Source organism: Eleutherodactylus coqui, chromosome 4 (assembly GCF_035609145.1).
Source record: "Eleutherodactylus coqui strain aEleCoq1 chromosome 4, aEleCoq1.hap1, whole genome shotgun sequence".
Taxonomy (NCBI): Eukaryota; Metazoa; Chordata; class Amphibia; order Anura; family Eleutherodactylidae; genus Eleutherodactylus; species Eleutherodactylus coqui.
In genome coordinates, this window is record NC_089840.1 from 121,238,391 (window position 1) to 121,253,688 (window position 15,298).

Genomic DNA, 15,298 nt, shown 5'->3' on the forward strand with positions numbered 1-15,298 from the left:
TTAAACTCGCGCCGATCAGCGTGCCTTTTCAATCGGTGCTCATTAGATTGAACCGATTATTCAACCAGTCAAAAAGGAGCATTAGAATAAATCAGATTTTTTTACTTGAATTCTAGAAGTTTGTAAAGTAATTTTGCAGTTTATCACAACTTGACATATATGAAGTCCTTTTATATGCATGTAGTGCTGTACACATCAGGTATGTCGGCTAAACTGCCCATGATTTCACGTTCTGCTCCAAGATAAGCGTTTGTATTCAGGATCAGACCCGTGCCGGACAATATGGGAGTGTCTTTTGATCCTTGGCGTTTGCAGGCGTCCTTGGATGCTTCTATTAAAGTGGTGCTGAACTACAAAACACTTGTCCTCTACTGAACTGTTCATTCGCAATCCTCTCTAAATTACGGAAGGGTAGCTCATAGGTATATTCTACGAGCCCATGCAGATTTTTAACCCCTCAATGCTACAGGACATAGTGTTACGTCCTGCAGATTCGGGGTATGTATGGAGGGAGATCGCGGGTCAATCCCACTCCATGCAATGCGGGTGTCGGCTGTTTTTTATAGCCAGCATCCGTCCACAACAGCTCCTAAAAACGTAGCTGATCGGAGCAGTTAACCCTTTAAATACTGCGGTCAATTCTGACAGCGACATTAAAATGCCTGTTCAATGTAAACGGTCCCGCACTGCCCCCACAATAAGATCACAAGTTCTTGTCCCCTCTGGGGACTTAGAAAAACAAATCCGTTTTTAAAATTTTTATTAAAAAAAAAAAAGTAATAATTCAAAGGGGGGAAAAAAACGGATATTTCTGCAATTTTCATAATAAAAGAATCTAAATAATAAAACCAAAAACCTATTTGGTATCACTGCTTCCGTAAAAGTCTGATCTATCAAAGTAAGGCCGGCTGTCCACGGGCGATGCGGTATCCCGCGGCGAAGCTTCAGCGCGGGAGCCGCCGCCGAATCTCCGCCGGTCTGCCCTATCTAATAGGCTGACCGCGGAGAAATGCAATGATTCTCCGCTTGTGGACAGGTGCCAGCGCTTTCCATAGCAATGCTATGGGAAGCATCGGACGGCATGATTCGAATAAACTGACATGGACAGGGGGCCTAACTCATTATTTACTCCACACAGGAAATGTCGTCAGGAGGGAAAAAAATAAACAATGCCACACTTGTGCTTTTTTTTTTTTTTTTTTTTAAATCACCCGAGCAAGTGATCAAAAGGCATATGTACTCCAAAAATGCTACCAATATAAACTACAGGATGTCCCACAAAAATTGAGCCCTTGCACAGTTATGTCGACGGAACACTAAAGTTATGGCCGTCAGAAGATGGCGGCTGAGAATAACTTCGAAAAATTAAATATCTTTGGGAAAAAATGTACAGATAAACAAACTACCGTATATACTCGAGTATTAGCTGACCCGAGTATAAGACGAGTCAATAAGCTTTACCACAAAAAACTGGGAAAACTTATTGACTCGAGTATAAGCCAAGCTATAGTCGAGTATATACTGTTAAAAATAAAAAAAAAACCTCCATACTCACCTCCCAACTGGCGTCTGTGTCTCTGCAGCAAGCTGCTTGAATTCTCCCCGCTGTCATCCCCCATCGTCGTCTCTGCTCAGCTGTCATCTGTCAGTGCTGTGTAAGTAAGCGCTATGATTGGATTGAGTGCCAGCCAATCCTAGCCGGCGCTTGATCATTCACAGCCTGACAGCAGGGAGGATTCAAGCAGCTTGCCGCACTGCCAGTGGGAACTCAGACCCTGGCTTGGGAGGTGAGTGTGGAGGTTTTTTGTTTTGCTTTTTTTTTAACCCTTCCCTGACTCGAGTATAAGCCGAGGGGTGCTTTTTAAGCACAAAAAAGTGTGCTGAAAAACTCTGCTTATACTCGAGTATATACAGTATATAAATTGGGTGTGGTAGTAATCGTACTGACCCATAGAATAAAGTTATCGTGTCATTTTTGCTGCAGTGTGTACGCTGTAAAAACTAGACCAGCCCATACCGTGGAATTTCGTTTTTGTTCCATTTTACTCCACTTAGTATTTTTTTTTATGTTTCCAGTATATTAGATGGTACATTAAATAGTATTATCAAAAAATACAACTCCTCCCACAAAAAACAAACTTTCAGACAGCTACTTCGATGGATAAATAAAAGTTAGGGTTTTTTTAAAAGGGGCAAGGAAAACCCGAAAATAGGGTGGGGATGGGGCTACATCCTTAAGTTAAGGGGTTAAATAGCCGTATCCAGTGATTAACATTACTGAGGAATCAGGAGCTTCCTAATGAGATGACTCTTTAATAGTTTACTCATTTTTAATGATTGTCTGTAATATTTCTGTAGGTCCTAATTACGGAACATGGCGATCTGGGCAACAGCAGGTTTCTGGATCCTCGGAACAGAATTTCCTTTAAATTTGACCATCTAAGAAAGGAAGCAAGTGATGCTCATGCCGATGAAACAGACACCGCTTTAAAGTCCTGGAGAGATGCTTGTGACACTGCCTTAAGGGCATATGTAAAAGATCATTATCCCAATGGAGTCTGTACTGTTAAGTATCTGTTTTGGTGTTTTGTGACGTATTTCTTTTCTAAGGACCTAACAGCTACATACTGTCTCCATCCACTGACTGGTCTATTCTCTGCAGGTCTATGCAAAGACTATAGATGGACAGCAGACAATAATAGCCTGTATTGAAAGTCACCAGTTCCAGCCGAAAAACTTTTGGTATGTGAATATTTTGAGGAATTTCAATTGCATCCCTTCTAAATCTGGCAGACACAAAGTGAAAGGGACTTCATAGTTGCAGAGCAAGGTTATATCAAACACCTGAAGCGCTCGGTTGGGTTTTCAACGCAATGTATAAATTGGACTTTGAGTTGCACCATGTACCCTGTTTTGCTTAGAATAAGACCCACCCTGAAAATAAGCCCTACCCCGACTTCAGGATTTGAAGGGAGGCTTGAAATATAAGCCCTAGCTGCATTACATTAAGGAATACATTATCTAGAGGTCCCTTCCGGAGCTCCGGCGCATTTTTTGCAGTTCTCGGCCGCCCACAGAAGATCACTTCCTGGTTACGGAATTCTTGAATCCCACCTTCAGGTAGCGATGGCTCTGATTGGCTGAGCAGTGCTCGAGAACCAATGTGACGGCTGTGATTGCTTCATTGAACACTGCATTGATTGGCTCAGCAGCAGTCAAAGAACCAATCACAGCCAACATGTTGTGGAGGTGGGATTTAGGAATTGGGCAATCCTCCTCTGAAAATAAGACCATGGCCTCTTTTGGGGTAAAAAACTAATATAAGACAGGGTCTTATTTTTTGGGAAACGCGGTACCTTCTATTTAATGTTTGGCTGTAAGTACTTGAATCATTTCAGAAAGGTTAGTTGCACTCAAAACCTGAAAACTCAGAAAGGCCTACAGTTGCTGTGGCCTGATTAGACCTTTGGGAACACTTGGCCTCTTCAGCATCCACAGGATGAGATTGTGTGTGTGTGTGTGTGTATATATGTATAGGTGTATGTGTGTATGTATGTGTGTGTATGTATGTGTATATATATTTAAATGTGTGTGTGTGTGTTATCTTTTTTTTTTTTTTGCAAGGTTAGATGCAGACTCATCCGTGGGAGCTTAACTGTTCTTCTTATTGGGAAAACCTTTTACAAAAACAAGGTTGTCCAAACCACCACGCAACCCTCTTCCTGCCCCATGACACCCATTTAGATCGTGGGTGGATAGACATTGGTGCAAACTGCCATACATTGACTACACAGTGATGACGTAGGAGATGCGCCCGCACCATCATTGTATCACCTGCAGTGACAATTTAATCGTTTCAGTGCAAGAGCCAATCGCAATCAGTTATAAAGAGCAGCTAGCACCCTGCAACACGAGTGTAAAGTGCTGATGGGTTGTCATGGACACCTGGTCCCCATTTCTGCCGTCTTTGTACCTAAAGGCAAAGCCTAATACTAATGCTGACCAGACATAACTGTAATATGGAAGCATGAGCGATCAGAGAATTGTGACCCCCCTCAAGTCTTCTAGAGGGACTGAAACAAGTTTAAGAAAAAAAAGCTTCAAAATGTTCTAATAGTTTTTGGTTTTTTTTCCAATAAAAATGTTTAAGTGAAAAAAGATGCAAACAATTGGTAATTGTAATGACCCAAACGCTAAGATTAACCAGTTTCCCCGAAAATAAGCCCTACCCTGATTTTTCAGGATTTTCGGGGATGCTTGAAATATAAGCTCTACCCCAAAAATAACCCCCAGCTGCATTATATTAAAAAAATAGGAATACATTACCTAGCAGGCTCGGACCAGGTTCCTCCTCCTGCTCCCTAAAGCCAATCGATGCAGTGCTCAATGAACCAATGCGATGGCTGTGATTGGTTCATCAAGTGCTGCATTGATTCGCTGAGCAGCGGTCGAAAAACCAATCGCAGCCATCGAGTTGTGGGGGAGTGACTTGTGAATTGGCCAATCAATGCCGCAGCTCAGGTAATTCATAAATCCTGCCTCCACATCTCGATGGCTGTGATTGGCTGAGCAGCAGTCAAAGAACCACTCAATGCGGCGTTCAGTGAACCAATCACAGCCATCGCATTGGTTCATCGAGCGTTGCGTTGATTGGCTGAGCAGCACTCGAGAACCAATCGGAGTAATCGCTTCCTGGAGGCGGGATTTTGGAGTTATGAATGAGCAGTAAGAGGGACCTGGTCGGAGCCTGCTAGGTAAGTATAATAAGATACCCCCGAAAATAAGACTTAGCGCTTCTTTTAGGGTAAAAATTAATGACAGGGTCTTATTTTTGGGGAAACACTGTATAAAGTTATCATGTTGTAAAAAAAATATATTATATAATGCCACAATTGTTGCTTTCCCTTTTTTTATTTATTTTTTTCATTTTTGTTCTAACTGCCTATCAAAAAAAAAAAAACAAGCAATCAAGGATGGCATGTGCCCCAGATTGGTACCAGCGAAACCATCAACTAATCGCACAGAAAACAAGACCTTCACATATCTATGGAAAATTTAACTATGGCTCTCAGAATACGGCAACACAAAGCAAATGACATTTTATTTTTTTGCAAGTTATTGCTTTCGTAATGCAGCAGGAAAAAATTCATCTAAATCTCTGTACATTCTGAGATGAACAGTCCAGTATGTGGTCCTACCAATGATGGCTACCCTTCTATTTACAATCATACCCTGCTGTCAATCACTGATGGCTCCGCCCACTGGACAGAGCAGAATGAGGGGAGATATAAATGAATAAAATACAAACTATACTGAATCTTTCCCCATAGAACTATATATCAGCCTGCTCAGCTCCTCCTGCTCTGTAACATGATGTCTGCAGTTTGGACAGCGTGTTTGAGCTGACAGACTCCCTTTAGGGGGTTTAGACCAGTATCTGTCCCCCATATCTTATCTCTGTGTTCTGTACAGGTAACGTGTGGGAGTTGGTCAAGGAAAGAGTCACAAGTAACTACCAGTTTTGTCTTGTGAATGCTCTTCAAGCTTTATTCTAAGGATCAGATACACTTGGAAAGTCTACAGATCTTTTCACTATTTTTACATTTTTGTGGCCTTGTGCCAATTTAAAAAAAAAAGTTTTTTCCCCCATCATTCTGATGCAATACCCCATAGTGACAACAGAATGTTAGGAAATCTTTGTGTTTTTTTTTTTTGTTTTTTTTTAACTGAAAAGCAAATTTTTTGCATTGACATAAGTATTCACACCCTGTGCTCAGTACGTAGCTGACGCATCTTTGATAGCGATTCCAGCCTCCAGTCATCTTGGCTATGATGCTACAAGGTTTGCACAACTGGATTTGGGGGTTTTCTGCCATTCTTCTCTGCAGATCCTCTTAAGTGCTGTCAGGATGGAGGCAGACAGACCTTTTTCAGGTCTCTCCAGAAATGTCCAATTAGGTACAAGTCAGTGCTCTGGCTGGGCCACTCAAGGACCTTTTACAGAGTTGTCTCTAAGCCTCTCCTGTATTGTCTCAGCTGTGTGCTTAGGGTCATTGTCTTATTGGAAGGTAAACCCTTCTGCCCAGTCTGAGGTCCCTGCGCTATGGATCGGGTTTCCATTAAGCATATCTCTGTACTTTGCACCATTCAGCTTTTCATCCCCCCTGACCGGCCTCCCTGTCCCCCAGCATGATGCTACCACCACCAGGCTTTACTGTAGGGATGGTATTGGGCAGGTGATGAGCGGCGCCTGGTTCCCTCCAGACAGAACATTAAGGCCAAAAAGTTCCATCTTGGTTTCATCAGATGAGAGAATCTCGTTTCTCACAGTCTGAGGGGCCTTCAGATGCTTTTTGGTAACTCCAGGCGGCTTTCATGTGTCTTTTACTGAGGGGAGGCTTCTTTCTGGCTGCTCTGCCATAGAGAGCTGCGGTGATAGTTGACCTCCTGGAAGTTTCTCCCATCTTCACACAGGATCTTCGGAGCTCAGCCAGATTGACCCTTGGGTTCTTGGTCACCTCTTACGAAGTCCCTTCACTCCTAATTTATGTTGACAGGTCATCCAGCTCTGGGAAGAGTCCTGGTTGTTCCATATAAAAATGATGAAGGCCGCACTGCTCATGGAGTTATGCTTCGTAGTATTTTTTTGTTTCTGTCACAGTCACTCCTAACTGTCTGCAGCAGACAACAAATCTGTTTCTCTGATCAAATAATCGGATGCACCCAGCACTCCTCCCAGGAGTCTTCTTGAAAGCAACCAACAGTCTATACATACCTGAATATCTGACAGCATCCAAAGGAGTAACCAAACTAATCGGTTGTTCATCCCTCCATTAGGCTCTATTCACATGGGCAAGTTTTCCACAAGAGTTTTATCAGAGGCCGAGATGGAAGAACTCGCACTGAAAACAAACCCATTCATTTGAAATGGGTTCATTCACACACGCGATTTTTCACTCCTCAGTGATAGTTCACGTTTGAGAATCGGACATGCAGTGTTTTTTCAAACAAGATTAGGGCATGTGTAGTGTCCCACACATCTGACCGCTTATGGATGCGGTGTCCGTGTGCTCCCCAATGTGAGTTACACCCAAGAATCCTGGACTCCGCTCGCACTCGAATTCGGTCTTAGAAAATATAACCACCTGACTTGGGTCTTGGACAAAGACCATGTAGAGATTGGGAGTGTTACTATTTTTCATAATGGAGGAACAAATGGGTTTCTCGGAGTACCCTTCGGATGCTGCCTGGTATCGAACTAATTTATTTACAGTTTTATGTCTAGAGGACTATATCCTGTAACTGGGTGGATATATAGAATGGGTTAGGTATATAATAAGTAATATCTTATAACTAGTTTTATTTAACCTGGATAATACTCATATAGTGCTTCATATACATTTAGTGGAGGAGAGTCAAGCAAATATTAGTGACAGGAGTGACGACTCGGTACATTTTTTTGCAACTGGAATAGCCAGTTATAGAAAACTGGAGTTCTGTGTGATGCCACCTCCTATCCTAATTCACTCTTTTCTTCCTGTAGGAATGGCCGTTGGAGATCTGAGTGGAAATTCACTATTTCACAGTCTACCGCTCAGCTGGTCGGAGTGCTTAAGATTCAGGTAAATAAGAAGAATAATACGGAGAGTTAATAATCCGTCATTCAAGCTTTTAAATCTCTAAACTAGTGCCCTGATCCCACCTTATATAATGAAATGGATCCTCCAAGTTTGGGAGTTCCCTGCTTCGGATGTACTAAACGTGTCTCTTTTGCAGGTTCATTACTATGAAGATGGCAATGTTCAGCTTGTTAGCCATAAAGACGTGCAGGAATCCATAACTATCTCTGTAAGTAGCTAGGTTACACAGCATATTTGCGCCACGCAACACCGTTTTTTTTTTTTTGTTTTTATTACTGTACTTTTTGCGCACGCAAGTTGTGTGCAATTTGCGTATGCAGAAAAACAAGTACTCAACCATTGAAATGTCCAATTAGTTTAATGACTTCCAGATATGTTCTTTTCCTGCACAGGAAGATAGAGCATGCTGCTGCAGTTTTTGTTTTTTTTCCCCCAACACAATTGCATACGCAAAATACACACTTGGGAACGAACCTATTCAATCAGTGGGTTCTTATTTTCTGGGTGACATTTTTGTGCTCAAATACCACCCGGCCTGTTACTGCGTATGTCAGATGTTGTACTGCCCATAACAGCATATCTTACGCATGCTGTCATGTGCAGTCCATCTGTTTTCTTTTGCTTATTCTGCATGCATTACGCAGCCATAGTGAACAATGGGCTTCCTCTTGTTTAATATGCTGCAAAATAGAATATACTGCGTTCTTTGTGTGTATTACACAATGCCTATGTGCAAATGTGAGCGGAACCGCGTAAAGCAATGTATTTGATTGCCTGCAAATTACCGCGTACATCGCGCGCATAATAATACACAGTAAACTTGTGCTTGTGTAAGCCTAGCCATAGAAGAACCTGCTTCCCACCTACTTGGACCAGTAACTATCTGATCCATCCACCTTTACCTTCTGCTCATTAAATGGTAAGATCCTACTGTGTTCCGAGCTATGGATTGTCCGGTGCTGCTCATGTACTTGTCCAATAGGTGATGAACAATATGAGCCAAGTAACAACAACCGCTAATTCTATCGGTGTACTAGCAAGCTTATTATGTTTATGTATTGCCAGCTTTAGCACCCATCTGCTGTATTCCAGTATATTGTTATGCAAAGGGCCACTCTGGTGAAAACACATTTTTTTTCATCCCTAACCCCCTCATCTAATTCCCTGTCAGAGGTTTTCTCTATGTATTCCTGCTACTTACCTTTTATATTCACCTAAGGCTAACTTCACACGTGCAAGCGCGATATGGGGCCGGGAATTCCACCCCCATACCGCACTCCCCACCATGTGAAATACCAAGGAATGCAAGGCGTTTTCATGGTAAAGCCGCCTTGCATCACTTCGGGGATGCAGGGATTCCCCACGGTGCAGCTGTCACAGCCGCAGCAGAGGATCGCGGCGTTCTCCCATTGTTCCCAATGCGGCCGGCAGCGCCCACCCGATTGAAAACAATGGGGCTTAGATGCGAGATCACACAGCCAGATGGAACATGCCGCGATTTGTTTCCCGCATAGCGTTGCAGTGCCATGCAGGAAAACATCACTCGTGTATGAACCCATCCAAAAGAATGGCTTTCATATTTGTGTGTCTGAAAACGCACAAATCTCACTCGCTTTCATCGCCCATTTGATCCTGGCTTAAGTAAGCTACAGACCATAAGTTTAGAGTCACGAGACTGAGCTCTGATCTGTATTATAGCTGTGTGACAGTTGTGTGATCATTATATGCAACTGTGACAGGACTGCCTGTGTCCCCTTCTAGGCAGTTTCTATGGTAGGGATCATTTCATCCCACAAACTGAGAAATTGGTTATAATGCCTGAAACTAGTCAATCAGATTTGAGCTGGTCAGAGATCACATGACCATCTGAGCAAAAAGATCCCAGGACTTTTAGACAGAAATAGCTAACCAAAGTAACATCAGCTCACTTGTATATACTGGGGGATAGCTACATAATGAATGAATGGGGGGGGGGGGGGGGGATCACTGGAGTGGCCCTTGAAATCTTGCGTATTCCCCATTAAATAAAACAAGTTATAACTTGTGTTCTCCGTTCAGTTTACAATGTGCTGCTTTGTGGTTTCGTTTCAGGGGGAGGCGCAAACTGCCAAGGATTTCATAAAGATCATAGAGCAAGCAGAGAATGATTACCAGGTGAGCCGCGTCTTGTAACTTCACCGAACAGGGGTATAGCAGACAGCTGCTGGTTTGTAGAGAAGTCTGGGGTATGTTTACATGGGGCGAATATGCTAGGAATGTCGGCAAAATCTGCGTTACATCACAGCAGCAAAGTCAGTGAGTTCTTAATAAATGCTGGGCAAAAAGCAGATAAAATACTAGGACAACTTTTGCCATAAAGGGATAGCGTGCGCAGCAGTTCCTTAACTTCTTCCCGCTATATGACGTACAGTTACGTCCTGCAGCATCAGGGTATGTAGAAAGAGAGATCGCAGGGCGACCTCTCTTCATACAGCACAGGCGTCGGCTTTTTATTACAGCTGACACCCGCGGGCAATAGCTGCATTCAGCCGCGCCGCCGATCCCGGCTCTTAACCCTTTAAATGCTCTGAACGATATTCGTTTGTCCCGTACGGTCGTGGCAGCCGGGGTCCTCCTGAAAGGCCCCAGGGCTGTACCGGCAGACTGCCTATCAAGCTATCCCCATGGGGTGGCCTGATACACTGCCCGTCAGATTGCAGTATTACATCATATTGCAGGAGCGAACAAAGCACTGTTAGTTGTGGTCCCCTAGGGTGGCTAAAAAAAAGAAAAATAAAGTTTTACTAATTGTAAAAAAAACGTTATAGTGGCACCTATCCTATTAAGATACATTGAAATGGATTTAATGTGTTAAAAAAGATAGTCAGACCTCCAAATGGCAAATGAGTTTGTATAATCGCCTAGCCCTATGGTGGTCATTGCTGAAGTACCATACGTGACTAACGAAGACGATGGACATTTTTTTTTTTTTTTTGTACTTATTTTTTTTATTCTTGTTCACTTGCTTCCTAAATAGTCTTTGTTTGCTGCTGTACAGTTTATATCCCAACTTGCCATACAGAAGCCCTAATCACGAGTTAGTAGCGTGTGGCCTGTACTGAGCGCAGCGCAACTAGTCTAGGTAATGGCACTTCTGCATCACCTGACCAGTAGCACTGCGCTCACTAGAGGCCGCCAAATACCGGTGAGGGAGTCCGCTGACAACCGAAGACTTGGGAGGTGAGTGCTGTATCTTCTGAAATCAGCTGCAGGTACACGGCTGATTTGGGCTATTTTGGATTCTGCAGCATTTTCGCCTCGTGTAAACATACCCTTAGTAAGCCGAGAATGCTTCATCAGTAACGCATGTGCACAAGACGGACATCACTTCTCGTTCTAGTCTGTGTTTGCGTCTTCGTACATTTGTTGAAGCTTCTAACCACGTGACTTCTGTTCTCTCCCACAGACTGCTATAAGCGAAAACTATCAGACAATGTCAGACACCACTTTCAAAGCCTTACGTCGGCAGCTGCCCGTCACCCGCACCAAGATCGACTGGAACAAAATCCTCAGTTACAAGATTGGCAAAGAAATGCAGAATGCTTGATCTCTTTGTAGAGGGCTACAGCGGCGTCTAGTGTGCAAAGCAAAGTCGGAAGTGTTTGGTCTTACACGTATGCTGTGTAACCCCTTGTGTGCCAGAGCAGGCAGCAGACGATTCTCTTCTAGATGCCCTCTGGCACTAATGGGGTTAAAAGGAAAAAAAAGGGGGTTTATATAATGTGATATTTTGCTAGGGCCTACAAAGTTAATGTATTTTCTAACCTAGAAGCGCTGCAGAACAATCTGCTTTGTTTTATATTCTTCTCCCAGGAGCCTGTAAATGTGATCACTGTGTATGTTGGGTCTTTCTTCTTTTTTTTTTTTTTTTGTTTTCTTATTTTCTTTTCAATTGACTTCTTGGTGTTAGAAAACATACCAGCTTTGGACGCTCTTTTCAGCTCTATAGAGCTAGGGATAAATCAAAGAATGTTTTCCTCTAAGTCAATGGCACTTGTAACATTAATCTCGTTGCCCAGTGTAGTCATTTCAGCTTGTTACATATAGCCATAAGTGGTGTTACTAGTTATCCTCATCATACATCTCAGCACTTCTCAAATGCTAGAATACTAGACCATGTCCCATAAGCCGGATATATTCTCCCCCTACCATGCCCCAAGCCTAAAACTGAATCTCTTCTTCCATTCTTATTCTCTTTGCATTGCACTGTGCTTCTACGATTACCGGGATAGCAGGTCCAGCGACTGATTCCTTCCAACAGCTGTGAATGAACTGCAGTATGGGGTGTCTATTGCCGTATAAGCCTGGGCTATTGGCATGACGGCTGCTGTTTAACTTTTCTTTTAAAACTTGGCCATTTAGGAATAGTTGAATTTCGCTCCCTTTATGCCTGGTTATGGTACTATTATATTCTTTAAACCTGGCTATGTCCAGGTGTCCAACACATAGAAGACGTGCGTTTATCAGGCATAATCAACAATTTGGTCTTTCACTTCTTCTAAAGGCATCTTACAACAGTTGTTGCAATATCAGTTGTTTTCGTAATATTGGCTAAGAAAAGATGGCAGCCAGATAGTCCGGAATTGGGTTAACTCCATATGCAATACTCAGTTTTGTTCAGGTCTGCTCTCCCTGCTATTACCTTCCATTGATCCTCTTTTTACAGTCCACATGAAAACTTGAAACCTTTTTAGATCAGTAGTACATACCTTGCTTTCTCACCCCCACCCACTTTGTAACAAGCATCCTCATTGTGTTAAAACAAGTATAAAACTGGTAAAAAATTTTCATACTCTTTAGATAGGGGAGCATAAGGCTAAGAAACAGAATGCAAATGTCTTCATCTTCTAGCGCTTTAATGGATTTGTGGCACGTTGAGATTGTACCACAGTTATATGGACATTTGATGACCGTGTATAAATCATTAATAAAGATTTGCACCAAAGTGAAACCTGCAAGATACAACCTTGTCTCTTTCCACATTCCCACAAATGTGATGGTCCCCTACATTCTATTTGACACACCATTGAAAACCTGTAGTATTTAAAGAGCATCTTCCGCAGGCACCTACCCCTAAACTGACCTACATTATAGGTGAGCATAGTCTAGATTTAGACTGCCATTAGTTGCAAAAAATCACTCATTGTAGCTCTAAGGCTGGTCAGATTCCACATGCGGGAGCCCGCAGTGGAATCTGGTGTCCGTGCGTGCCTGGATTAACCTGAATTGCAGATGGACCTGGTGGCATGCCGTTGGACATGCGCAGTGCAGATCCCCCCGCACGCCTGCACCATCCCTAGGTGATGACGCAAGTACACGCGCCCTTTCAGCAATGTCAATGGGCCGCGGGTTGGACAGCTTCCATTGACTTCAATGGAAGCCGCCCATGCGGAAACCGCACAAGAATAGGGCATGCTGTGATTTTATTTCCGCAAGTGGAAATCTGTTACTTGCTTAAATGAATGCTGAATTCTTGTAATGGATATAGAATGCTGTGGATAGTGTCTGTGCAGGTGACTATTGCGGATTCCGGAATCCAAATCTGGTCGTGTAAGACCGTCCTAAGGACGGAGGTTCCGTCACAGATCCGTGTGAAAACACTATATGTATTTTTTTTTTCTTTTGTCTAAAGGTTGTGCAGCTGCGCAGAAAGCAGACGGATCCCATTATAGTCAATTGGGTCCATCAAGCGCTATTCAGGTCCGTCCAGAGACAGAACCATTCAGCTGTGGGAATTCCCTTTTCCTGCTCCCTGAACAGAGCAGCAGACCGGAATCCCCAACATATATGTGAAATCGCCGTAATAACGACCTCGCGTAAAACCGTGTCCAGGCATCATATCCTCAGACATTATCTGTAAATAGATGATTGAACAGGATGCAGGTCTTGGGGTGCTTTTACACAGAACGTGATCATTCAAAAAAAAATTGCTAGATCATTCGAATCTGAGCAATAATTGTTCAGTTCTAACGATTCATTGGTTATTTTGTGCAGGCTAATCGTTCGGTTTAAACACCAAACGTTCACTTATACAGTGAACTGAAGGATCCCGTTAAAAATTAAATTAATTCTTTGTGTTTTTTAAACTGACCCCCTAAGCGAACTTTGACATATCCTCAGGCGAACGATTTATCACTACATGCAAGAGTACCCTAAGGAACAAGTGAAGATGGAGACTGCAAACTCCCAGCCCACTGCAGAGAGGAAAAGAGGCAATAATCTAAATTACATCATTTACAAGAACCAGCCCTGAGGGGGGGATTCAGTGACCATCTTCAAGGCTATGCAAAATTGCAGTTGTGGGAGTATATTCTTGGTCTGCTGCTACTGTATGTACCAGTCTTGGCAAATTCTACCTTTCAGAAATGTGGGCAGAAAAATCTAAACACTGTATGCAATTTATAATTTTCATTCTTTAACAGGGATCAGGACGGGTATTGTCCGTTTCTCCTTAGGGAGAGCACCTAGAAGGTGTGAGGAGCCCTTTAAGGCCATCTATGCTTCTCTGTGGAAATTTGCAAATAGAAAGATAAAATACCCCTGCAGTGCCACCTATTGGAAGGCAGCCTTCCTGCAAGTCAATTTCAAACTTTTTTACAAGCCTTGTATCGATGACTGGGAATTGTGAGCCAAAACCAGAATCTTTTCCAGAAGGTGAAGACTACCATACACAGACAGCTGTTTCGGGGTGTTTGCCCCTCATCAGTGTGCTGTAGGTTTCTGGCTTGGCTATTGAGAGGTCTATAAACATGGGCCAGGAAGGGTATCATTTCTCCTTAGAAAGAGCACCTAGAAGGTCTAAGAAAACTTATAGGGGGCGCTGCAGAGGTATTGTTCCATCTTTCCCTTTGCATATTTTCCAGAGGAGCATGCAGGGCCTTATAAGTCTCCTCACACCTATGTGCTCTCCTTAAGGAGAAACCATACTCTTCCTGACCCACGTATCTAGGCCTCTCACTAGCCAAGCTAGAAACCTACTGGGTCAGGAACGCTATCTTTAATCCTTAGGGAGAACCCCTAGAAGGTGAGGAGACTTATAAGGCCGTTCATGCTCCTTATTTGCAGAAACCTACTGCACACTGATGAGGGGCAATCACCCTGATACAGCTCTCTGTACATGGTTATCTTCTCCTTCTGGAGAAAGTTCTGGCTTTGGCTCACAATTCTCTGTCATTGTAACAATGCTCATTAAAAGGTCTGACATTAACTTGTAGGAATGCTGCCTTTTAATAGGTGGCGCTGTAGAGGTAGTATTTAGAGATGAGCGAGTATACTCGGTAAAGGCAATTGCTCGAGCGAGCATTGCCTTTACCGAGTACCTGCCCGCTCGAGATGAAACGTTCGGGTGCCGGCTGCGGGGTAGAGCAGAACGGAGGGGAGATCTCGCTCTCCCTCTTCCCACCCCCCCCCCCCCCCCCACTCCCTCCTGCTGACAGCCGCTACTCACCGCTCCCCCGCTCCGGCGCCCGAACCTTTCATCTCGAGCGGGCAGGTACTCGATAAAGGCAATGCTCGCTCGAACAATTGCCTTTACCGAGTATACTCGCTCATCTCTAGTAGTATTCCATCTTCCCATTTGCATTCTTGAACAGGTATGACCTGAGTAATCAAAATCCCAG

At 43.4% G+C, this 15,298-nt stretch overlaps 1 protein-coding gene across 1 annotated transcript in view; it reads left to right on the forward strand.

The window, feature by feature from the left end:
• Positions 1-12,630, forward strand: part of CAPZA1 (capping actin protein of muscle Z-line subunit alpha 1) — a 39,850-nt gene extending 27,220 nt beyond the window's left edge. Inside the window, exons 5-10 of the mRNA XM_066600049.1 lie at positions 2,359-2,565; positions 2,663-2,742; positions 7,544-7,622; positions 7,777-7,848; positions 9,732-9,794; positions 11,086-12,630. Coding sequence (XP_066456146.1) covers positions 2,359-2,565; positions 2,663-2,742; positions 7,544-7,622; positions 7,777-7,848; positions 9,732-9,794; positions 11,086-11,226 — 642 coding nt within the window. The 3' untranslated portion in view covers positions 11,227-12,630. The remainder of the gene's footprint in view (positions 1-2,358; positions 2,566-2,662; positions 2,743-7,543; positions 7,623-7,776; positions 7,849-9,731; positions 9,795-11,085) is intronic.
• The last annotated feature ends 2,668 nt before the right edge of the window (positions 12,631-15,298 follow it).